This window comes from Saimiri boliviensis, chromosome 7 (assembly GCF_048565385.1).
Source record: "Saimiri boliviensis isolate mSaiBol1 chromosome 7, mSaiBol1.pri, whole genome shotgun sequence".
In the NCBI taxonomy this organism is placed as follows: domain Eukaryota; kingdom Metazoa; phylum Chordata; class Mammalia; order Primates; family Cebidae; genus Saimiri; species Saimiri boliviensis.
The window spans coordinates 118,320,916-118,346,149 of NC_133455.1; the positions used below are offsets into that span (position 1 = coordinate 118,320,916).

The 25,234-nt window shown below is 44.1% G+C and overlaps 1 protein-coding gene across 3 annotated transcripts in view; it reads right to left on the bottom strand.

Annotated features, from left to right (window-relative positions):
• The window catches only part of ETV6 (ETS variant transcription factor 6), a 246,973-nt gene that overhangs the window by 118,419 nt on the left and 103,320 nt on the right, over positions 1-25,234 (bottom strand). The window contains exon 2 of one of the 3 annotated variants that reach the window (XM_039461675.2): positions 18,372-18,498. The exons of 1 other annotated variant lie outside the window; for it this stretch is intronic. In XM_039461675.2, coding sequence (XP_039317609.1) covers positions 18,372-18,498 — 127 coding nt within the window. Of the gene's footprint in view, positions 1-18,371; positions 18,502-25,234 lie in introns of all 3 variants that reach the window. One more of the 3 variants, XM_039461674.2, reaches the window with a different exon arrangement.

Genomic DNA, 25,234 nt, shown 5'->3' on the forward strand with positions numbered 1-25,234 from the left:
CATTAGCCATAACTTTATTGACAGAAGTCAAAAAGGCATTCTTTCTCAAGCATCGAAAAGGCTACATTTGTGCATGGGTCCCTGACACCTTTCTAGAAGAAGGTTTATTTTAATTTTCTCTAAATCCTAAGATTGGAAGACAAGCAGACGAAGGGAAGGAGGAAGGGCCTAACAAAACAAGTCTAGTATCCGGCTGACAGTGGCTAGGTATGACCCTCTCTGTCAGGAATTCCAAGAGTCACAGAAGGATGGCTGGAACCACCATATTTATGTTCAGAACCCCCAGGCTTCAGGACGGACCTGGATCGCATGGGGATGGATAGTTCTCTGGCTTCCTTTAACATGGGCACAGGCAACTCAGTATCCAGTGAGCATGAGGTAAGTGAAGGAGGGGGAACTTCCTTCCTCTGAATGCCCCTCCTGAAACCCGGCCACTGCCTCAGTCACACAGGGTCTTGGGGTGCAGGGAAACTGTCAGGCGCAGGAGAAGGTACTGTCACCCCCTCCCCACCACATGCAAGGCAAGGCCTGAGGGTCTACTGGGGAGCTCAAGGCTAAGGACGCTTGTTCCTTTTCCCCAGAGCTCTTTTCCCTGCATTTCTCCAAATACCAGCACCTGCATCTGAAGAGCAGGGGCTATTTAAAAGATGATATAACTCAAACTTACTCATTAGCAACTTTCTACTTTTAAATTGAAAGGAAAGGATGTTGAATTCCATCCACCTGTCAGCCATCTTGCCCCGGTGAGAGCCTATTCAGCCCATGACCATTCTTCTCCCCTGCCACCTGCCCAAGGATACAGGTAAGAGTCACACCTGAGGAGTAGGAGCTCTGGGCTACTGGAGGGTGCACACCCGTTCTGAAAACAGCTCTTATTCCAAACCGCCACTACCCTCCCTTCTCACTTCCAAACAAAAAAAATAATCAACCCCTCAATCTCTTCCACCTCCCTGCACTTCCTCAATGGAGGAGCAAAGGAGCATGCTACAGTGTAGATCTGGTCACAGCATTTCAAGAATACTTTCCTTTTTTCTACCTTAAGCTCAAATAGGGAATATGAGGGAAAAGAATTATTATTATTATTTTTTTGAGATGGAGTCTCGCTCTGCCACCCAGGCGGTGGCACGATCTTGGCTCACTGCAACCTCCAACTCCCAGGTTCAAGCGATTCTCCTGCCTCAGCCTCCAAGTAGCTGGAACTACAAGCATGTGCCACCACACCCAGCTAATTTTTTTGTGCTTTTAATAGAAACGGGGTTTCACCAGGTTAGCCGGGATGGTCTCAATCTCCTGACCTTGTGATCTGCCCGACTTGGCCTCCCGAAGTGCTGGGACCACCGGCGTGAGCCACCATGCCCGGCCCAGGAAAATAATTTTTTAGAAGACCTCACTGTTTGCTATAGGCCAATGAAAGATTAAAGCGAGAGATTAAATTTCTCTGCAGGAGAAATGACACCATTTCTCCCCTTACTATGAACTCAAAATGACACCTACATAGTATTTTGCTACACATGCCAAAGAATAACTTAGTACTGTGAATCTTTTATAATTAGGTGCCATCAAAATCATTTTTTTTATTCTTAGATTTTCTCCTGGATGTTATCTGTGTTTTAAATAGAAGTGAATTTTAAAAAATATTTTGGCCTTGATTGAAAAATAGTTTTGAAAGTCCATATTCTCCAGGGAAGAAAAATGAGATTAACAATGAGAATAAGGAAGATAAGTTAATTCTGGAGCTATCTATGCCCAAATAAGTGAAAAATAATAAAACTCTGTACTTCAGCAATAGGACATACACTAAAAGCTTATGTGTACAGAGGAAAGCTAATAAAATCAAACACAGAATCAAGAACAAATGTATATTCTGTGAAGAGTTACGTAAGTTTTAGGTATTTACCTCCTGTAATTATCACTCTACTGGGTACAGTAGGTTTTCAATAAATACTGGTTCTGATAATGATTATCCAAGTTTTTTTTCTTCTTATTCTGAGATCCTTCCTTGCTTATCTTTGTCTTCCTAGCACTGAGCATAGTGGTTCTTCAATCAATCCTTGTTAAATAGAACGAGATTTGAATTTTCTTCAGAACAAGCCCAGGCAGGCACAAATGGTATTTCCAAGGAATTTCACAAGAAGAAGGAGGCAATCAGGTGCTGGCCACTTTCTTTATGTAGCTGGAATGTGATGAGCAAATTTCTGTCCTAATATGCAAAGTGTGGACAGAGCTGGCCAGTTGGGTTCCAGGCCAAGCTGGCCCCAGGATGAACCAGAACAGGCTCTCTTTCAGAGGCGAGGGGAAGGGTGATGTTTGCTCAGCTTATCACCCGGGTATATTATTTTCCACAATGGAAAGTTGCAGGCTTTTCTGCCATTTCAAGAGTATGCGGACTATGAGGTTAGTTTTGTTTCTTTTTGCCGCCCTGGTATGGGTTTGACTTCAGGTCTAAGCATGAGGTCAATTTAACAGCAGTCAAAAGACAGAAGGGGTGCGCTAAGGGGCTTAAGAACACAGGCTCTGGAGCAGGCTGACATGAGTTCAAATTCTGGCTCTGCTCCCAGCCAGTTCTGTGGCCTTGACCCAATTACTTACCATCTCTAAGCCCTAGTTTCTGTATGTGTAAAGCAAAGATACCATCAGCTACCTGCCAGGCTTGTTGCGAGAATGAAATTAATGAGGCAATTTATTCAAACACATAGTACACACCCAATAAACTGTGACTTTCCACATGGTATCTAAGTTTGCTGGTACCTTGGTTTTCTCTAATCGAAATGGGTACTTAGCAATTTTGCCTCAGTCTTCTACTAGTTCTTTACTAATACAAACGGAAAGATAGGGGAAGAAAGTTGCAGCAGTCCTAAAACTATATAGCAGAACATTAAAAAGAAAAATCAAATCGGCAGAACCAGCCAACACTGAGACTACCGTGGAAACCAGTTTGGACAAGGAGAACCACAACACGAATGGCTTAAATGAGCAGCCTTTTGGAAATGTCCTGAGTGTCCCCTGAAGCAGCTGGGAGGAAGCAAACCAAAGCCCCGAGACAGGCTCTCTTGAGCAAACTCACGTTCGACCCATGATCCTAAGTCACTTTCACGTCACCATTCACTCAGAGACCCCCTCAAAACAAGTTGCTATAGACGCATGTCTGGCAGGCACCAATTTTTCCTGTTTACATCAGATATACTTATAAAAAAAAGTCTAGCTTTTTCATGCAAGCTTCTTCATCAGACAAGCTGTTATACAATGAATATTTCTTCCTTACTCTTTAGAATAAATCCTATAAACAGCTGCTAAAGGCAAAAGCCTCTTGAAATTGATTATAGAATGTTAGAGTTGGACAGAGTTTACTGAAGTTCCAGAGTCGGATTTACTCTAAAATTTCTCCCAGTTTTACAGAAGAGCAACTGAGGCCCATCAAGGTTAAATCGTTTACACCAAGCCATGGATAAGTGAGAGACTGCCAGGATTGAACCCTGGGGGGCCTCCAGTCCCCAAGTACAACCTCCTTTCTGCTGCACCATGTGACCACCCAAAACTTTACACTTGTTTATCTTGCCCCACAGAGCCCAGCCATGCTGCACACATAAAAGACTTCTAATAGATACATGCCAAATTGATCTACAAATTCTACAATTCGACTATCTTAGACTAATACTGTATTTTAGTCCCCAAAGATCCCAATAGTGGTTTAATAAGAAGTATGAAGGCTTTAGAGGAATTCACAAAGTGTCTTTGAAATCCTAATCTAATTTCCTCACAACAACGTGAAAAAGGTATTACTGTGCCCATTTTAGAGATAAGGAAACTGAGGCTGGGAGGTTCAGTGACTTGTTCAGTGACTTGTTCAAGGTTACACTGCTGGTTGTATATTGCTAGAGCTCGCCCTTGATTCCAAAGCCTGTGTCTTTTTTATTTCATTAACTTAAGCCCAATTAATAATGACTATTCTCAGATACGGACCCAAATGAGACTGCCATCCTTCTTTCTCCTAGCCTGTTCCATTAAAGAAATGTAGTTCCTAAGGCATCATGATGTCCATTTTAGAATCAAAACAAAGCACAACACGCAGGCTGACGGAACGGCAGAAGATGACACGATCAGGTATAAGAGCATCGTCTGCCCAGCACAGAGCCCTACTCCCTTCAACAAAGCAAAGACTTCAGACACAGCTCCCAAGACCGGAGGAGCACTTATTTACTGCCTTCAAGATTTTAAAGGCTGGCCTGAGGAAATGGCTGCATTCTGCCCCCACTGCCCGCCTCCACCCCATTCCTGAAGACGTCTTCAATCATTGCTTTATGTCAAAGGGGGAAGGAAAGAGGGCATTGCTGTGTCTCGGTGGCACGGGGCTGTCACATAACCCAGAAGGCCTCCGTGCAGGTCAGGGATGGGCAAAGCCACAAAGCCAGGCAGCAAGACACCGGCTCCCGGCCTGGCTGCGGCGGCTCTGGAGAGCTGTTCAAGATGGAGCTGGTGGCAGCTAATGGCGGGGGTGGGAGGAAGGGCGCATGAAGAAGGCTGTGAAGAAAGGTGTGGGGGGACGGATATAATCCGGCATACAGAAACCTGTCAGGATGGGATTTATTTTTGTTCTGTGAGGGAGTATAATAGGGCTTTGCCTGCACTCTCAATAGCTGTTTTGAAGTGAACCCGGCTGGTATGTCTTTAATTTGTCATTTCATTATGAAACTGTTTCCCTTCCAAGAAGCCTTCAAGTCAGGAAGCTCTGTCTGCCCACACAGGAAATTCCTTTGCTTCAACTTCCCCAAAAAGGAAATTTCCCTCAGAAGTGAGCCCAGCATATGCCTTTGAGCAGAGCTGCTTCAAGACTCTTTGGCAGCTGAGACCTGAAAACACCCCTGGCTTTCTGCTGCCGCTGGGACTGGGATGTGTGGATAAACAGTTCGGCTTTCACCCAGCAAGTGGGGACCCCACCGAAACTGACCCTGGGCCACCCCTTCCTCCCTCTGCTTCATCATCACCTCCTGTGAGCTGCCAAGAGTTTTACCTCTGCGAGAGGCAACCAGTACCTGCGGCTTTTATGAAGAGATAAGCATACCTGCAACACACACACACACACACACACACACACACACAGAGCTATCCCAGGACAGTCTCAGCACAAGGCACCTACTCTGGTTTTCCTCTCAGTCTCATACACAAACTTGAGACTTCTGGCAGAAAGCCTCCAGCATTTCAAACGAAGAGGGCACAAGAAAACAAAATGACAAATTATAGTTCCGAACGCATGTACATTACCAGAGTACCTTTTATCCAGGGTGGTGGGGTTTTTTTCCCACACACACTGTCCCAGTGAGGATTTTAACTAAAACAAGGAGAGGGGAGATATCTCAAACCACAGCCTTATAAAAATTAATCTCTCAGACATATTGTGTGAGTGGCTAAGTGGTGAGAGCCCATAGCAGCTGTGCTGAATGAAACAGATACAGTATTTTATGAAGCTTCTTAGCAAAGAGGCATTAGCAGGAAACTGCCAGACTCACAGTTAAGTTTTTAATTTTCCATTTCAAATCATGTCATTAAAAAAAAAGTGTTGTGAAAAGAAAACAACACACGGACCTAAAGCACAAAAAGAAGGAATGGTATTGAACTGGAGATTGCGTATCAAGTGGTCAGGACCACGACACACGTAGATAGATGAGGATCTAAGACAGCCCTGGATTTCCACTCTGCAATCAGACTGCACTGGAATGGCAGGAGGATGGGATCTGATCTTATTATACTATTTGCGTGCCAGGGCTCAGAAAGGGACAGTATTTACCAGGAAACAGAGCAAGGAACTAGTGAGAGCAGTGAGCTCGCTAACATCTGAATATATAAACCTTGAGGTTTTGGGTTGCGGTAGATATTTTTCTGTGGGGTAGCTTTACATTTTTATTTTAGTGAGTTATTATTCCGTTTTTCTAAAACTTGTGAAGCTTTAACCACAGTTAGGTCTCAGAGGGGGACCCAACATTACTTTTCATGTTCTTAAAGAGAAGAGATTAGGGAATAGGGCTTTGGCATCTATTGGGAGGAAAAGTACAGACTGGGTGGCCCTGTCTCCCATCTACCAGCTAGGTGACTCTGACCAAGTTCCTCTGCCTCTTTGACTTTTCATCAGTAAGATGAAGATGATAAAACCCAGTTCACAGGATGGCCTAGAGAGTCAAATAATATAATACATGTGAAAACTGCCTACCAGAAGCACTCCATAAATGCAAGTTACTATTCCACATGGAGAGCTACACAGGGTCTTTCCCCCAAACTCTGCACACACCTCCTCCATGTCACACACACAGAGGCCACCAAGCTCTGGTAGCTCCTTCAGGTTCGCCAAGGACCAATATTTTCCTGACCACTTACCTCAACTCGAGACTTAGATTACCATGCCCTGTACACATCTGTAAGGTCTGGGCATTATGATGAAACATGTGATCATCCCACGAGTAAAGACGTTTAATGAGAATGGTTGAAAGGCTTAAGAATTCAGATTTATACTCCCAAATTCATTACTTCTATCAAAGACATGCAGACGACTTGCACATCCTGGAACTGCCAGTGTGCCAGAGGAGACCTGACCTTGTTTGGCCAAGACTGATGCTGACACCGTCTCGAGACCAAGGGCCATGCACAGCAAGTAGCAGACGCTCATTTTGGCCTCAGAGCTTCAGGTTCACAATGTTTTGTCGAAATCAGGAGGCCTGGATTTTCCATCTAATCTTACGTGTCCTCTCCACGGAGAAGGCCAGCCCTAAGCAAAATCATAGTGTTTATTTCCAGTCCTATCCCCTCCATGCTGGCCACGGTCCTTCCACTTCAAAAGATTCAAGAGCTCTGATAAGCTAATTTTCATTAAGATATTAGGGACTTGAGGTATTAATTATCTCTATCCATAACTATCTGCTGCCAGAATGATTTACTTTTAAAAGTGGAGCTATGTGGAAATAATGCCTGATCCAAAAGGAATGTCTCAACAATGGAATTTCAGGCACCCTGGTCATTCATTGTGGGAGATATTTATGTTCAAAGCACTCTAAATCATTGCAACTGGGTGACCACATTCCCTGCTTAAATATAACATTCACCCTGTTCACAGTCAACTATAAGCCCTCTGTCCTGGGTCCAAAGTAATGCTATCTGAACAATGAAGGTTTAGAAGGAAGCCACTTTCTCAATCTCAATACTTCTTTAGCAAACAAAGAAGCACCAGACGTCTGCACGGTCCCAGTGCTACAATACCCAGCTGTATTTCAGGTTTTTTCCCCCCGTTCACTGGGGTGGTAGGAATCATCCCAGCAGTAGGAATAATCACAAGCTTTGTGAAGCAGATATCTGGGATAATAGCTGCAAGATGATCCCAATGAAAACGCGTGCCTGCACACACACTTGGATTCATCTGAAGTAAAATTTTTCTCTAAAAATCAGAAGAAAAACTTATTTTTCTTTCACGATGTCCAACATAGATTTGGTAAAAACCAAATTTTACATGTTTAGGTTTCTGCGGGTCTCTGAAGCTCCTCTCAGCACTGGGTCAGGGCAGTAAAGCATCGTTTTGATTATAACCCATGAGTCTCAAGTGAGGAAAAATCTCTCTCAGGGAATTTCTACTTTTGTGTTCCCAAAAGACCTTTAATAAAACTCCAGCTATCTGGGTGACTATTCGAATCATGGCCAGATGTTAAGGATGGCAAGAGCCCCACGAAAAATGCTTGACAGAGTTGTAAGTAGGGGAATGAGAACTGTGTCTGTCCAGAGAGGGGACTTTGTGAGGTGGCTTCACTGCCATGTCATAGGCGAAGGGAAAGGAGTCAGCGTGGGAGCGTAGCAGTTCAAGAACAACGGTATGAAGGAACCGGAATGAAAAAGGAAAGCATTTTCTCTCCGACTTTGCTCCCATCTAGTGGGAAACCATGCCCGAGAGAGATGAACCTTCCAACCCACCCGAATAACACCCTGTAGGGATCCCTCCTGAAGCAAGGCATACAAGGAGGAGAAGGAAGGAGAGTCGTTTTATGTCCTCACAAGGGCTGGCACCAAATCACTTACTCATATTTGCTTCTCTACAAAGAGTTCCTGATGTCGGGGGCTTAAGAGCTACTTACGGAGACAAAATGAAACCCCTCATCAGCTTTGGTCACGAATCACTGCTGCTTTGGGCGAGTCTTTTCTCCCTAATCTTACACCCCCTTTTCACAGCCCATGGCAATGAGTAGATGATTCCAGCAACTTGTTGAGGGCCTCTATTTAGAAATAGTTTCCTTGGGTGTGAGTTTTCATGCCCAGGGGATGGTATAAGTGTCACAGATTCTCTCTGCTGGCTGAGGCGGATGGAAATGTACTTGAAAGCTCAGCATCAAAGCCTTCACGTTAGAAGCTGAAAGCCTTCATTCCCTTGCCAACTGTGCTTTTTTTCTCCCATAATTAATTAATGCAGTATTAATTGTGCATGTGCTATGGAGCCGGCAAAGGGAGGATGGTAAGGCCTCTCCAGGCAGATCAGCCGGCTCTGTAAAGCCTAAAACCCAGTGGATACCATCTCCAGAGTAAGAAAAATGCAGACTGAAATTTTTTACAGCTTACAGGAAAGGCAAACACGCCTTGAGTTGCGGAGGGGATTCCCACTAATCACACAGTTGAGGTCAAGTAGATAGTTAGCAGAAGCCACACCTGTGCGTGGTGCGTGGTGCAAAGGGCCAAGCTGCTGACAATTCTCAGGCCAGAGAGGGGACTATGAGAAGGGAGAGCTGGCCTGCGATCTGGCTGTAAGGTCCCGGGAACCAGCATGAGGCAAGAGAGTGCTGGGGACAGTCTTCAGAAGCCCTGCAAAGCCTAGGAGCTGGCCCCAGTTCTCATCTCACAAAAGCGTGAACCCGATCTCAATCACAGGAACCACAGGGAAATGCTTAACAGAGTTGGGTGTTGGATTTCCATATTTCCTTCCTCACAGGACAATCACAGCTAAAATGGAGGACAATTTCCTGTGTCATGAAAGTACCACCATCTGCACTAAAAGTGGATGCTGAGCCCTGGAAATCAAGTGAATGATCATGATATTTGGCATTTACCGATAAGGCTCCCCTGCCGATACCCCTTGCATTTCTCTTCTGGAACTAGAGAACACCACGATGTCTGAGTCGGAGAGAACTGAGGAATCACACGCTCAGGATGCTTCACTTTGCAGATGTGGAAACCACAGTCCTGGGAGATGGAATGAACCGCTGGGAGATGACCCAAGTAAACAGCCACGCAGAACCAGAGCTCAGGGAACTGACCCCCACAAGAGCATGTGCTCTGCCGTCTTACCCTGTTGTAGAATGTTCTAGCACATATGCCATGTGGGTAAACTAAGGCACCAAATGTCAGGCAAATTTTCTGAAGCATGTTGGCTTAACACAAATTATCAGGAAGTTCAGTGTTTCAAGGTATAAACTCCGTAATACTATCTTCATTCCATCACAGCATCTTTCTTACTGTTTAATAACAATCTGTGAGGTAGATCATCTCTTTTAAAAAGATGGAAAATCAGAGGCAAGGAACCTCTTTTTACTTCATTTAATTTTGTTTCCAACACTCCAGAATTGATACACATACCTGAGAATATTTGGCAGGTAACAGTGTGCATACAGGATTGGATACAGAAATTTATCTTGCTTCAAGTTCAGAAAAAATCTTGGTTTATAGCTCTGATTTTATCCCTCTGGGCCCTCTTGTCAGTAATTTATATTACGCTTAACAAAAATGAGCTTGCTGGCTTGGATATTCTAACCAATAGATAAAATGAAACAACTTAATTTTGTTCTTCATATCTTTAAAGATGAAGAATAGGATGAAGTGGAAAAGCAAAGTCTGTGTGTTGGAATTAGATGTGGATTCAAATTGGGGCTCCTCCACTTTCTCTCTGTGTGACCTCGGGCAAGTGGTTTACCACTTCTGAGCCTCAGGTATAATAGCTACAGTGTAGTGTTTGTGATTATTCAGAATAATATATATGAAGCATATAGATAGATAGATAAATAGATACACACACACATATATGTAATAGTAGTGATCATTATTTCTTATTCCATACAACACTGCCATAGAGATTCTCTAGAGTGGCTTTATGATCTCAAAGGTAGTTGACCTCAGAGTGGCTCATAAGGAAAAACACAGGCTCCTGTGGGCAGGCAGGGACGGTACAAAGACTAAAAAATTAAAAGCTCAATAGCAAAGATGAGCTACTTCTGGAAAACACGAATGGGTAATAAAATCCTAACAATGATACTTCTAAAGCAGAGCTCCATAAATTGCCGGATACCCCTATAATTTTTCTTCAGATGGTGCTGTTTAACACCCTAAAACTTGTTTTAGGTGATTTTTAAAAAGAATTGTTACATCTTTCCTTACAAACCTTCACCATCCTCGGTAAACTACTTTAGTTAGTACTCCACCCCAAAAACAGAGAATTCAGCTTCAGCCGACCTCGTAAAATAGGGTATCCCCTGCACACCCCTGTGCCATAAACTCTGCCTTCTAGGCATCCAATCCTCACCCACCCCCTATCTACAGCTCTTTATCCATGTCTGTACCTCCAATCTGCATTTCTACTACTGGCATCTTGCAGCCCTGTTAGTACTAGCATCCATGAGAGCTACTAGTATCCATGATCTGCTGGAAGCAGAAATGGAGACCAATTTTGAAAGAATGGGGTTTCCTCCACCCACCCAAGATGGAAGCAGTAAATATCGGGGCAGTGTGACTAATTATACTTGGGAATTTACTTCGGCACGTGCCCAGAGCCAGAGCCAGTTTAAATGTCTCAAGTCCTGCTCTACCCCTCCTTCAGAAGAGTTGACAAAAATGAACCACAAAAGACTCACACATGGTACAGGCAACTGAGAGTCAGAATCCACCCAGGGCAACAGCAAAAGCGGCAACATCTAAACGTTCCTGCTAACATTTACCCCTGATGAAGCTGTCAAGGTCATCCTGCCAGAAACACCGAAAGTCTGAGTTGCTGATTTGTGATCTAAGTCAGGCATGAAGCAAAATGGGAGAAAATGTCAGTTCTTTGAGAATGGAAACTACTGTATTTGTATATACTCAGCTTAACCCACAAAGTATCAGGTAGATAGATGTAAGGGTGGCGGTGGAGCTCACGGACAGGAACTCCTCCATCTTCAGAACCCCACCATGACAAGAGAAAGACCACAGTGGTATTGAGGGTTGAGAAAGTCCAAGAGGAGGCAACAGACAGGAGAAATAAGAAATGGAAACGAAGTTTCTGATTTCCTGTTGTTGTTCAAGTCCCATAAAATGGGCTGGTTCTCATCGCCTTTTATTTTTTAAGAACTTTCTCTCCTTAGTCTGCCACAGCCTTTCAGTGTTGAGTCTAGATACAACTGGGCATCTCTGAGCTCAAATAAATAATGCAGAGCACCAGGCAGGGACAACCCATTGCCAACAGTTTCCAAACATCAGCTTCAGAACTCCGAGGAAAGGGACAGCCTGTGACTCTAATGGGGTGCCATACCGTCCTTATCCTCCCCTCCCCTCCCCGTCCCCCACAGCAAAACCAGGGCCACTTTCGCAGAGCTGATGCTGGAGGAACTGCCTTAAATGTACACAGAGCTCGCTGCATGACATGTGAAGTGAAAGAAAAGGTCAGTAAACCTCTGGTTATATATTTTTTTTCTTAAAAAAAAAAAAAGATATCTATAAATAGCTGCGTTTATTGAAGCTGCTTCCTTATCAGGAAGCGTGGAGCTAAGAATTAACGTTTGCCTGCATCGGAAATTCTTTCAGACAGCAAACCCAAAAAGGAAATTTCCCTTCCAAAGCATCCTGGCTGTTCTGCTGTGGGCTGTTTTTGCTCTTCAAGCTGTTTGAAGCAGCTAACCAGGGCCCTTGTTCAGCCACATGTGCTGAGGGGAAAGTCGAAAGCCTTCCAAGCATTGGAATGTAAAAAGTGAAGGCACCCAAAAGAAGGCTCAAGGGGGTACGAAGTCTAGAATGCCAGTGGCTCGTCGGCTTTGTTAGGAGTCATTACTGCTTTGTAAGATACTGACAGAGAATTAAGTCTCTTCTCCTTGTCCTCATCTCAACTCTGCTGGTGAGATCACTGCACGTCATGGGCAGCTGTGAGGAGAGGCCATTTTTGGAACGCTGATGTGATAGCAAAGGACAGGGGAGGGCTTGATAGGTATCAGAAGAGTGGGGAAGGCTAAAGAAGGAGATGTGCAGATTCAGGCAAGACCGGGAAGAAAGTTCCAGATGGAGGGAGGGAGGTGTGGGTAGGAAAAGGTCCTGGGATGGAGTGGCCTAGAGCAAAACTGAGTCCCTAGAAGTCACAGGGGACCGTCTGAAAGTAAAGTGTATTTCCATCGTGACTTAGGAAAATTAAGTCTCGGTACGACACAGACAGAACTCTAGGTCCTTTCTTGAATGAAACAGATGGACGAGGACACGCATGTTTCCCTTTGGTCCTGCATGGGGTCCTCACAGGCTATCCGCCATAGCCAGAAACGGAAATGGAACTCTGGTGAGCTACCTGGCCACTGCAGGCCAGGCGCCGTGCCAGGCGTGACACAGAAATGAGCTCTGATACTTCTAAGAAGCCCTCATTAGTAGGCGTCATTAGAAACTTGAGTCTTAGAGAGGTTAAATCATCTAATAGAAAAAGCCAATCCTGAAATTAAAGTCCATTCACATCTATCTGGACCCGAGTCCTTTCTATGACCATGGTTTTTTATTTGGAGACTTCAAAACGCGGTGGGACCCTGTTCTTAGAAGGGCACCCCTAGCAAAATGCTGGGGAATTGGGACACTGGATTGAGCCCTCTCCGAGCTAGCCCATCATTTTGGTTGCAGGGAGAAATTCAACTTTAACCTGAGCTCACGAGAGTGCAAAGAGGGTGAGGCAGCAGGACTGGTGAACAAAACCAGAATATACTATCCATAGGGACCAGCTGTGATCCCGATGCCTCTACCTCATGCTATTGAGAGGGAGAAGCCAGTCTGCTGGGGATTCAGCACAACTGCATGATGAGGTGGCATCACTGGAACCACCTCTGTCCCTGTCCCTGTACCCAGGCTTCAGCAGTCAGCAGTGCCCCTACTTTCAAGTCCATGAAACTCTGTCATTATGTTTTCTCCTAAAAAAGCTGAAAGGTGATTTCAAGAAGGAGCAGTCACATTCGGCCCTTCACATGCTGTGTGAACCGGGACAGTCCAGCTGACCTATCAGAGCCACGGTCAGCTCGTCAAACCGAATTAACAGCACCTACTTCAAGGACCGCTGTGCAATTAAGTGAGACAGTAAGTATGAGCGCGTCTTGTTATGTATAAAAATATAAAATAATAACGATGATCATGTTCAGCTCCCAGTTTTGCCTCTTTTTTTGGGAACAAACATAATGTGAAAGTATATAAAATTGTTGCTCCTACCCAATTAGACAAGAGAGGCAGTGCATCCCTTCTCACTATGCTGGTTCTAATATAGCTTTGCCTGTCACGTGGCTGTCTTAAACTCAGTTACTCTGCTGAAAGGCAAAACAGCCGAGTGGGTGAGCAGCGAGGTAACGTTTCCAAAGGAAGGCATTAAATTAAATTATTAAACACACACAAGCCGGAGTAGTAATGTAAGAATTCTGAAAGATTCACAAGGAGAGGAAAGAGAGCCAAGGGACTATTTCTGGTGTTCTGACTCCAGAAAACACCGAGCAGCTATTATGGCTATTTATTAACCCGCAACATCATAAACCCTAACCCTATTAAATATGATGAATGAGTCCTAGGTTCCGATTTTTAAATATCATTCACAGGGACTGTAGAAGGCCAAATGGACACCACAAAATGCAAGGTCTGCGGGCAAATGACACAACGTCAACTAGATGTGAGATGATCATGTTTAAAAGAAATTTAAAACAAAGACATTTAATTATTTAAATTCTGCCCCATCAATCTGAATGATACTTAACACTGCTATCGTAAGGCTGGGCCTGCCCATCACTGTCTGAGGCCCAGTGTTTCGTAAGGTAAGTCTCTGCCAATCAGCAGGCTGGCAGCACTTCGTGAGGTGCTTTAACTGCCCCCTTCAGCAGCCTCTCCCCCACGAGTTTAGAAAAAGGGTGGCCTTTGGGTAGACAAATCAGAAAACATCCCTCCCTCGCGAGACTACGAGTCCTGGTGAGAACTGGGCAAAGGTATCATTTGCCCCCAGCAACAGCCCTTCTCTGCTTGGAGTCAGGAGTGATCCTTCCTGGGCACCCTTGGGGGTCCTCGGTCTTTCAAGTGTTTTCAAGCTACGATGCAAGGCTTATTATGTTCCTTGAAAGAATGAAACTTTTTGTTCCACCTGTCTGCTGTAATTGTTGTAATTTGGCTCTTCCTCCCTCAAGCTTCAAAAAACATTCAGTACCCTTTATGGAATAAGATGAAGAAGAAAAAAATGATGGCCCTTCTATCCTCTCAACAAACATCCTTGTGTTTGCTCTCCCGATGAGGAGGGGCGTGCTGCTGTTGAAGGGCACTGTCCTGCTCATCTGGGCGGTGAGTCAGAGCAGGACGGCACGGGCCTGCCTTCTTTCCCCGGGCTCTCCTCCTGCCCTCAGCCCAGGCTGCTTTGCCAGTCGTTTTTCAAGTCCTCACTAATCAGCACCTAACAGTTTACTCCATTTATCACTTCGCTTTTATCGCTGGCAAATAAAAGCAAAAGGCATCACTCGTTACTTCTCAATAACTTGCTAATTTGCTATGTTGTGTCTTCAGTTTGGGTCTAGCTCTGTGTTTGCAGAATAAAATGGTGAGAAACTCTCTGTATGAGAATCTTAAATATTAAGATCTCTCCTCCCTTCAACCCCCACCTGCAAGAATATATGTTGAATTAAGAATGAAAAAAGAGAAAGAAAGAATTAAGCGAGAGGATTTATCTGGTAATCAATGGAAACTAGTGAAAAGAAGTCACTTCGAGACATACCAGTCTGGTGAGTATCTCTTTAAAATAAGCAGCTAAAAATGCCTTCAACTTAGCAATACCATAAATGTCCCGCTGCTGTCTTGGCTTTGAGATTCTTCCCCGTACTTTCCATGAGCATTCCACTGGGAATTGTCTGGAATCCCAGATTAATAACCCAATTCCCTGCTTAGAATATTTATTTTCTTTTAGGTTTGGAAACTCAGCTGGGATGCATCTTCAAGTGTGTGGCGCAGCTTCAGTCACCGTAGGGCTTATATGCTCCTCTCAAACGAGATGACAAGCAGCAGAATCCTAGAACAGGAGGAGGAGGACGGAAGCTCAGCCTCATTCGGAAAGCCCCAGCTGGGGGCAAACAGCAAGAGCCTGGGAACCTCCACTTCCAGAGGATTCGATACAGATGTCAGAACCAGCGGCGTCACAACAGGTCTCTTGCAGATTGCTAAGGAGAAGTGTATCAAGTTAGACTGCCATAGAGGAGGCATCCAGGCAAAATCGTTACCATAACCTGAATCCGTCATCTAACTACTGACGAAATGGCAAGGATTCCAGGAATATGCTACAGTTCTGTATTTTATAGTTGTCTACGTGGGGAATCTATCCATTCTTCGAAGTGTGCTATGAAAGCCATTCAACAGCAGACAGAACAGACGGAACAGCAATTAGAATAGATTCCAGCCATAAACCAACACTATGACCACATCAGTGAACACTGGCTAAGTGTCAATGCTGAATTCATCCATCCATCCATCCATCCATCCATCCATCCATCCATCCATCTATCCAAAAGATATTTACTAAACACATACTTTATGGTGGTATAATGGATATAAGATCCCAGGCTCTGGAGTCGGACAGAACTGAGTTTGAGTCTTGACTCTCTCTTATGGGTTCTGCGATTGACCCTGAAAAATTACTTAAATTGTCTAAGCCCTTATGTGTGACATGAAGATAAAATACCTTATAGGTATTGTGAGAATGAATTAAAAGAATTCCTGTAAAGGACTTCACCCAGTATCTGGTACAGTATAATCCCATGATAAATATTAGCTATTATGGTTGTGTGCTAGGCACACAGAAGGAGCTACTAAAATGCTGGTAAGCAGCACAGATGCAGCTCAATAAGCAAACTGTCTTCTCAAGGAGAAACTCAAGTGTTAGTATGGAAGAAACAATTCAAAGTAAGGAGAAAGATGCCTCCAAAGAGAATCATAGTATTTTAAAGTTAGGAAGGCTGTTAAACATTTTCTTGTTCACACACAGTATTTTATACTAGGAGAACTGCGTTAAATCACTCATCTGGTAATCAATGGAAAACGGTGAAAAGAAGTCACTTAGATGCATACCAGTCTGGTGAGTATCTCTTTAAAATAAGCAGCCAAAAATGCCTTCAACTTAGCAATACCATCATGTTCTACTGTGGCGGAACAGCAGAACTAGCTAAAAGTTCAGCTCTCCTGACCTCCAGTTTGGTGTGTTTGCTCGCTTGTTTGTTTTATCATGATAACATCTCATGGAAGATAGTTAAGGAGCTTCCATATGTCAAGATATCCAGAAGTAAACCAGGAGTGAGGGCCTCGTTGGGGATGTTGCAAAATATAGGAATAAAAAGTTACGAAAGAAATCTCAGCCTGTTTGTGATGAGTATTTGATATTTTTTTCCTCTGTGCTAGAATTTAAGTTCCACAGAGCAGGGGAGTTTTTCTGCTTTGTTCATTTCGGCACCCCCAGGACACAGAAGAGTGCTGGGCACAGCAGAGGCAATCAATAACTATTTGTGGGATGGATAAATGAATGAATTAGGCAGCAGAAGCGTTCTGCCTGGGTGGCATGAGCATGTTCCATCCTGAGGCAAATATTTCTGAAGTGAATCTATTGGTCACAAGATGACTTCTGGAGGACAATTTGCTATCACCTGGCTGCTGTTTCTTTTCCAGTTGTGTCTGCTCCCATGGTGCCATAACGTTCCGGTTTCCTAAGGACACTGACGTTCCCAGCCATGACCCCGGCACCTTTACAGTTCCAACCTCCTTCAAAGTGGAGGAAAAGACAGCAGAATAGCGCGGTGTCCTTTACCTCCTGCCCAAGCGAAGCGGAAATGTCTTGACCACAGTAGGCAGCAGCGTTGTAAAAACTGATGGAAGCAGCAAGCTGCAGGAGGGAAAGGCTTCCCATGCCCCCAACTCCTTGCAAACATCCCAGCAACCGTCTACACGGTGGGGGCAGAAGACATAAGCCAGCAGTGTTCCCCCAGGAACCCCAGTATCACAGTCATCTCATTCCCTGAATTATCAGAGAGAGAAAGGAAGAACTTGTATCCTCTCTCTCCTATTGCCCTCTGCATTCAGAAAGCGATCTTCCGGGGAGGGTGGAACAGGAGGAAAGGAAGCTGGGAGCATCGCCATGCCAGAGAGAGATGGTGAGCAAGACTGGGCCACCATTTAAGTCATTGAAAGGGCCAAGGTGACCCCAAGTGTCCTCTATAACCTAGTCTTGTGCCCTGAAGATAACATTCAAGGCAGAGAAGCTGGCATTTTCTTAGACACTGTGAAGAGGGCGGGAATCAGGTGATTCAGTCTCTCCAGCTGCTCCAGTCCCGTTTTATCACCTGAGCTGGGTGGCAGTAAGAGAAAGGCAGACAAAAAGGACACAGCAGATGTCAACGGCCTTGGCGACCAGTATCAGCAGCACAGGTGTGTACGTGCCCAACCTCTGCCAAGTTGCAGCTGAGGAATGAGATGGGGACGTGGTGGGCCAAGGGGTAGGGATGATCTGGGAGAGCAAGGTGGAAGCATTGTGGACTGCAGCTGCTGGGGCAAGGCAAGCACAAGAGAAGCGAGAGAGCGCGGAGGAGAGACTTCGAGAGAGGGTAAGAGAGCGGACCTAGGCAGGCCTAGAAAAAGAAGGGAAGAAGTAGCCAGCCCAGACGGGGAGGGGAGGGAGGGCCCTGGAAAGAAAGGAAGAGCGCACAGCTTAAAAACAAAGCAGGAGTGAGTCTGACTCACAAACTGAGCACAATTTAGGACCAAAGAAAATATTAAAGTTGAGTAAGCGTGAATTTGGGAATACAGATAAACTTTGCACACACACAAAAACATCTTGTCTGCTAGGAGAGTTAGTTGGCTCTGCCATATACTGCATGTTTCCAGGGTTTTTTCTGTTTTGTTTTGTTTTGTTTTAACATGTCATAGGGAAGAAATTAACACACTGAGAATAAGGAACAGGAATCTGAAACTTTTCAAAGACAATTGGGGGTGGGGGGTGTGAACGATTCCAAAGCAGCATGGCCAAGTCCTGTGAAAACCACCTCAGAGCTTGCCCCTCTCTGGCCTGCGGCCCACTGCCTGCCCCCCACACCCCCCGCTGCTGCCCCACGCCATCAATCGTCTGCCCCTCGCGGGTCACGGACACTCACGCAGGTGCGCAGGCAGGCGGATCGAGTCTTCCTCCATCCTGAGCGCTCGAGGCACTGGAACATGAAGTGGCGTTGAGGAAGCGTAACTCGGCACTGGACTCTCTGGAGGTGTATATGAAATTCGTTCCTGCTGTTAAAAATAAGGGCAGGAAGAGGGGAGGGGGAGAGAGACAATGAAAGCTTGGAATGGAGATGCCAGATCATCTGGGGGGTGGGGAGCAAAAGGGGCACTTGCACTACCAGCTTCCCAAGCAATCCGGCTGGTTCTCTCTGTAGAGATGCTGTATACAGTTGTCTTTCAGATGCCTAGCACTAGGGCTATATAACAAAACTCTGCAATCATTGAAAATGGCCATCACGTTGGACTCAGGTCAATAGGTGTACACCCTGTGGTCTGTGCAAGTAAACAGGGACAAAAGGGAACAAAAAAATATGTTCAAGAGAACGGCAACTTTCTAAAAAGTGACTTACCCAAGTCACATAATTAATGCCATCAATAGACTAATGCCACATTTCCTTTTCTGTAGCAATATTCCCAGCTTCTAATCAAACAATGATTCTAGATTCACTTCCACAGACAGTCAGCCAAATAAGTGAAGTGACAGCTTCAAAGATGAGTTCTAGATTTAGAACTTAAATCCACAAGCAAGATGTTTCTATTGTCCACATCTCACCACACAGCAACCACAACCAAAAATATCCAACGTCTAATTTCTGTCTTCATTGCAAGGAATTATCCGCAATAGTAAGGAATATCTCCTTGTTCCTTCATTCTCCATCTCAGAATCAATATTTCCTTTCCCTCTGAAGTATTTCATAGTACATTCAAAGAACTATTTGAATTTAAAAGAAGTATTGTTGGACCCCTTATTGACTGTCAAAGGGTGGGGAGAGCTTCAGTGGCTCCTCCATTTAAATTCAAACAAGCAGCATTTGCTAGATCAATTAAAACAAAGTAGATGAAGTGGGAAGGATTGCTGTGAGTTTTAAGTTAAAATGCAGCAAATAATGGCAAGAAACCAACTATTGGGTTCAGCAGAACAGCAGTGCAATTTGCATCTTAGATCAACATACCAACTAGGTTGACTTGCAGTCCATAGGTAAACATAACTTCAGGAGTGTCTGTAGTTTAACAGGGTAATGTAAAGTGGAACATACAATGTCCAGAAATATGGTGGAAAGGAAAGACCAGTAAGATGCCACTAAGAAAATAAAAATCAGGAGCAAAAGAAAATCGTACATTGATGTAAAGGGAAGATGGTGTTTACGTTTTGGAAAGATAATTCTTTAACATTTTACACCTCATCAAATGTGCAAAGGGAAGCAGGGAAGTCCCCGGCCCTATAACCAAAAATTAAAGTTTCTCTTCCGCTCATAGCCTGGAAAGTTTGGCAGTTGTGGTAGGAAGTTTTGATTTTAAATTAATGTATACATATTGTTACAATTTCCAAATGAAATTGCTGTACCTTCCCTAAGGCACCCACCAGAAGCAACTAGGGCAGTTGGAATATTTCTGTTTAAACATATATCCTGAAGTTTCCTGGTGAATTTCTTAATGAAGGGCAGGCACATATATCTCAGGTTTCATGTCTGTGGCAATTAAAATGTCCTGTGAAAAGTCACCCAGAGGCAAAACCTTCAATTGCACTTTTCTTGAACTTTACCAAGCATCACACATATTTTGAGAAACTTTATAGGTTATACTTTTTGGTAGTTTGGGATGAACAAAGCAAACACACACACACACACACACACACACACACACACACACGAAACAGAAAATCTGTTCAGAGGTTTTAAAGGTGAGGTGGACTTTTGAGCATTTCAAAAGTCTGTTTTTCTAATTTAACAAATTCTCCATACTCTTCAACTGTTGTCTGACACCCCCGTAATCCCTTTATATATCTAGATATCTACCATTAACCTTATTCTCACAAATAGCTTTCTGTTTTGTTAGGGATTTTGCAGAAGTGAAACTTGGTGAAGAAAATATCAGCAGGCAAAGGGTCTTCAAATGGTGTTACACCAGTGCGAGAGAAAAAACAAGGTATCAGTTTGAAATTCAGTGCCTCTTCTTTCCCTTGAAGCGAGACCCTCTGGCTAGTTCACCAGAGTGCCGCGGTGGCCTCATGCCCGCCTCCTCCAGCTCCACCAAGGCAAGCTGGAAGAAACCCAGCCCTCCAGGCTGACCGCACTTCATTTCTTGGGAACTCCATCTCCAGCCTACTGACAAGAGAGTCTGGTTAGCTATTACCCTGAAAGTGTATATCCTGTGATTTACTAAATTATCATTTGCATCAGACCTTCATTTCACTGTGCTCTCTTTAAAAGCAACCCCTTGGTGTGCTTTCACTTCTACATGGCTCCCTGACCTCACCCTGAAACACCACACTTCTGCACCTGCTCTGGGATTTGATGCCATCCCCCACAAACCCAGTCCAAACAATTTTAGATGGAGACAACTGTGCTATTTCATGATGAAAACTTATAAGAGGAAGGCCAGAGAGAGAGAAACTGTGGCCCACTGATCTCCTCACATTCCTGATGGTTTCTACTCAGCTGGAGGACAGTTTTCCACACCGTAAGCTCTTTTTCAAAGGTTCAATGAAGAGGCATGTCAGCAACAAAAGAGAGCTTACCTTGACCAAGACGGACAAATGCAAAATGTGCTTCTAGGGCCTGAAAGTACTTTTCTGGCAACCATGGCACGCTAAGGTAACTCTGGGCTCAGTGGCTGCAGAGCACTCGGGGACCTCAAAAAGATGCTATACAGCGTGTGGGCTCCGTTCCAAGGACAGCAAAACACAGTCTCGGGAACCCCACACTACAGACACTCCTTTTGTCTCTCTTTTTGTGAATCTCTAGAGTGACTCTCACAGTCCTCTTTTTTTTTTTTTTTTAACTCTACTGCAATAACCACACACTTAACATCTATCTACCCTGGCACATCAGCAGACTATCAGCAATTGGAAAAATTAAGCAAATACCACTATCTCAGATGGAGACATGGAAAGAGAGAAGCTTAAGAACCCTAACATCCAATTTCCCAAATAAAGGGATCCTCTTTACTCTCTTTATCCACCCCCAACAAAGGAGGGGGTGGTGGTGAGAGTCCCAGCTTACAGCTCACTCACCTCTAAAACAGATGAAAAACAGAGGTGCTTTCTTTTAACATCACAGGGAGTGGGTGTGTGTGGGAGGGGACGGGGGGGTGGGGGATAAAGATTTTCCCAAGAGGATTATAACCACTGCTCTAATTAAATTAAAATGCTACAGACAGTGATATTAATGTATTCAAGTGGTATAGGGGGATAAACTACTGGTGGAGGTCAATGATGTGACTAAGAATGCGGTGATGTGGTACCATTATTGTTTAGATGCTGTAAAAAATAAAATCTGCTGCTCTCAAATGTGCAGATACAACCTATCAAACCAACCAGCGGAACAAAAGAAAAGCACTGCAATTTCTGAGGCCAACTGTAATACCGACAAGCAGGGTGTCAAGGAGGCAGCATAAAGCACTGGGAAGACAAAATAGGCTGAGAACTGTTGCAGGCAAGGGCTGAAATGTAAATTTCACTAACCATTATAGGAAGCTTTTAAAAAAAAAAAAATGGAGTATGGAGTAGGGTGGTCTCTTGAAAGCGCAAGGACTGAAGCCAAAATGAGTTACGTTCCCTTTTCCATTCCTCCCCTAACCATGAAGGGCCAATGAAGGGTACCCAGCTAATTTTGCTCATTTTTAAACTGAATGCTTAGGAGCCCGTGACTTCCCTATAAAACAGGCGTATACATTTTGTGCTCAGTAGGAGAATGGCATTTCTCCGTGTCTACCCACCCCTACCCTCAGGTTCCATGTTATAACAGAAGAGTCAAAAAACGAATATTATTACCAAAAGGTCTTTCCCTCTTCAAAATTATTCAATAGAAAGCTTCCATAAATCACAGGGAACATTTACACAGTTGTTATTTTACCCTCTGAAAAGGCTGAGGGGTTGAGAAACTTAGAGCCTACCGCTAACTAAATGTTAACAGTCTGGAAATAAAGCATTTTTGGCATTAAGAAACACAGACATAAAGTTGCTTGTGCTTGCAAAAAGATGGTTTGCAGGTAATTTCCAAGACTCCTCTGCTGCAGAACGGAGATGCCCTTGATATAGAAACTTTTCCTGAAAATTGTCCCTATCTCCATTATAAATGCCAGGACTGCCCCCAGTGATGGCTTCTGAAGCCTACGTTGAAAGTCCTGAGGAGGACAAGTGTCATGGACACAGGATGGTGGCCATTTCCCCGCAGCTAGGGTAAGGATGCCACAGGCAAGCTTTCATCCTGTTGCACTTCGGTGTCCCATCACTGCGAAGAAACCTGCAACCCAGATAAGATGGGAAACAGCAGGCACCGGCGACAGAGTGGTCATGCCAGCAATATTCAATATTTTGAGAGAAGGAGCTCTTTGCCACCCTGCAGGTGTTTAGAAAAGCTGCCTGAGAAAGCTGATGCTTGCAGTATCATCAACTTCTACAGATTCATAGAAGAAACCTCTCCTATGGGAATTATTGAAATTGACTAAAGTGAAGTCTGAATACACAATTATTTAAGTACACTCTTCTGGCTGCAAAAATGATTCAAGTGATGGTGATGCTGGCTTTCATTAAGTAAGCTTTTATTAACAAGCTATAGACACATTACCCAAAAATTAAATACGCTAAAATTTGAGCTCTACAGTTTTCCAGCTTTCTGCCACCAGGAAAGCACAAACAGACAAACACGAGAACCAAAAGTAATATACTCTTGAAAGTTAACTTTTCACTTGAAAAAAATATTGAATATTTTGTCCACTCCAAAATTCAGTGAGATAACGTAAAGAATTTGAGAGAAGATGCAAATGCCAGTCTTCTTTTCTAAATATACATTGTACACACAGCCACAGACAGTAACATTTTTGGAATCTCCCCAGAAAGAAACAGCATACCCTAGCATCTGGGCTAGAAAGAACACCACAGAGATTCAAATACAAATTCTGAAGTAACAAAATCCAAATCCATCGAATCACAGAAGTGAAGTTCATGATTTCTTTTCATCCAGAGAGGTACCAGATGTCTAAACCGGGGGCCCAAGCTGGCTTTCTTCTTGGTGTCCAGTGTCTCCCCGCCCTGAAAGCGACATCCCTCTAGATGCTGAGTCATTAGATTTTTACAAGCCAAATGATGTTTGACTCTCAACATTCATCTTGCAGAATACATATCAGTACTTCCAAGGGGGGGAAAAATGGGTGTACCCTGTGAATATTAGGATGGGTGGGAACTATATTCCTGGGGTCTGGAGTCTCCTCTGGAGGTTACCCAGATGGCCCATTCAGCCCTCAGGGAGAGGGTGCGCCAGACAAACCGAACTCAATGTTGATGTGGGGATCTTCCAAGGGGCCCGCTTCACCAGTCTAAAGGAGTGCCCTTTCTCTAGTTTATGCAGATGGTTCAGGACATGAGATACTCGGGTTCTTGTTTAGAACTGAAACTGTCCGTTTCTTCTGCCTTTCTGGATGGTTACCTCCTAAAATCAGAAGGCCATATATTGCTTCTGTCAAATGAATACAATTAAGTCAAAGCATCTTAAGTCTCCCTCTTACCCAGACCTGTATTATCTTTGCAGAGTAAGGTTTTTAAAAAAAAAAAAATTAACAGTAAGCCCTGCAATCAAACATTGCTGTAAAAGGTTACTGAGATTTTTTTTTCCTCCCTATGATTAAGAAATATTTCAGCATTCATCAAGTGTCAACTATGAGGCTAGGCCTGTATCAGGCATTACAAATTATACAATCATAAGTCCTAGAATTTGCAGGGTGGCCCCAATATTTAAAGTTCTGTGTCATTTTACCCATCAATACATATTGGTAGTGATATAAAAATACTTACACCTCTCAGAACACGTGGTACAATTTTAACTGGAAAATACAGTCACTACCACAATCAGGAAAGAGAGCTAGCATTAAGGAAGCACATGGTATGTGTTTCCGTGAGGCCTTTATTTTATTTCAGCCTCACGATGACCCTGCAAGGAAGGCATCCTTATCTCCATTCCACAATGAGGAAACTGACTTGAAAACCACAGTTCAAGTCACTAGCTCAGGAGATGGTGTGGCTGGTATTTGGGTGCAGACTGGTCTGACTTCTCTGAACTGCTTCGTAATGCCAACCAGCCAACAATGACTTTACAATGGGGAATTCCAAGAGGTAAGTTTAAACCTGTGAAAACCACAGCAGCCTTGGAATAGTTCATGGATTTGCATCCTCACTCCTCACAGAATTCCAGTGGGATTCTTGAGGGTGACTCAACGGCGATGCCGAAGCCGAGGCACCCACCTTCTTATGCATGGTGCTTATCCTATGGGCAGCACAGACTGAGGGGTAAAGGCATTCAACTGAAGGAAGTGGACTCTATCTGATGTATGAGAAAGGTTCTCGTGGCATGACCTCAGAGCCAGAGTAGCCACCTGAATTCATCCAGGGATCTGTATGAACCATGGGACACCATCAGTAGGACCAAGAGGGCATTTCCAGGTTGCTTGTGCAAATGATAACTTGGCCTTGACTAGAAATCTCGTTGGGTATTTTTTGAGTAAAAATATATTACTTTCAACCCCTAACATTGTCTTTACCAACAACAAAAGACATTTTCCTTATTCTTACCCACTTATCCAAGAGCAGCACATCTAAAAGTACAGGTGAGATAAATAGAAGCAGTAAGGAGGAAAGAAGCCTGCCAACATCTATTTGGTGCCTATAGTGGGCAGATCTCTATACCAAGAAGGAGCTGCGTCTGCCCCCAGAAATCACAGTGGCTGCAGTCCAAGCAAGACCTCTCCA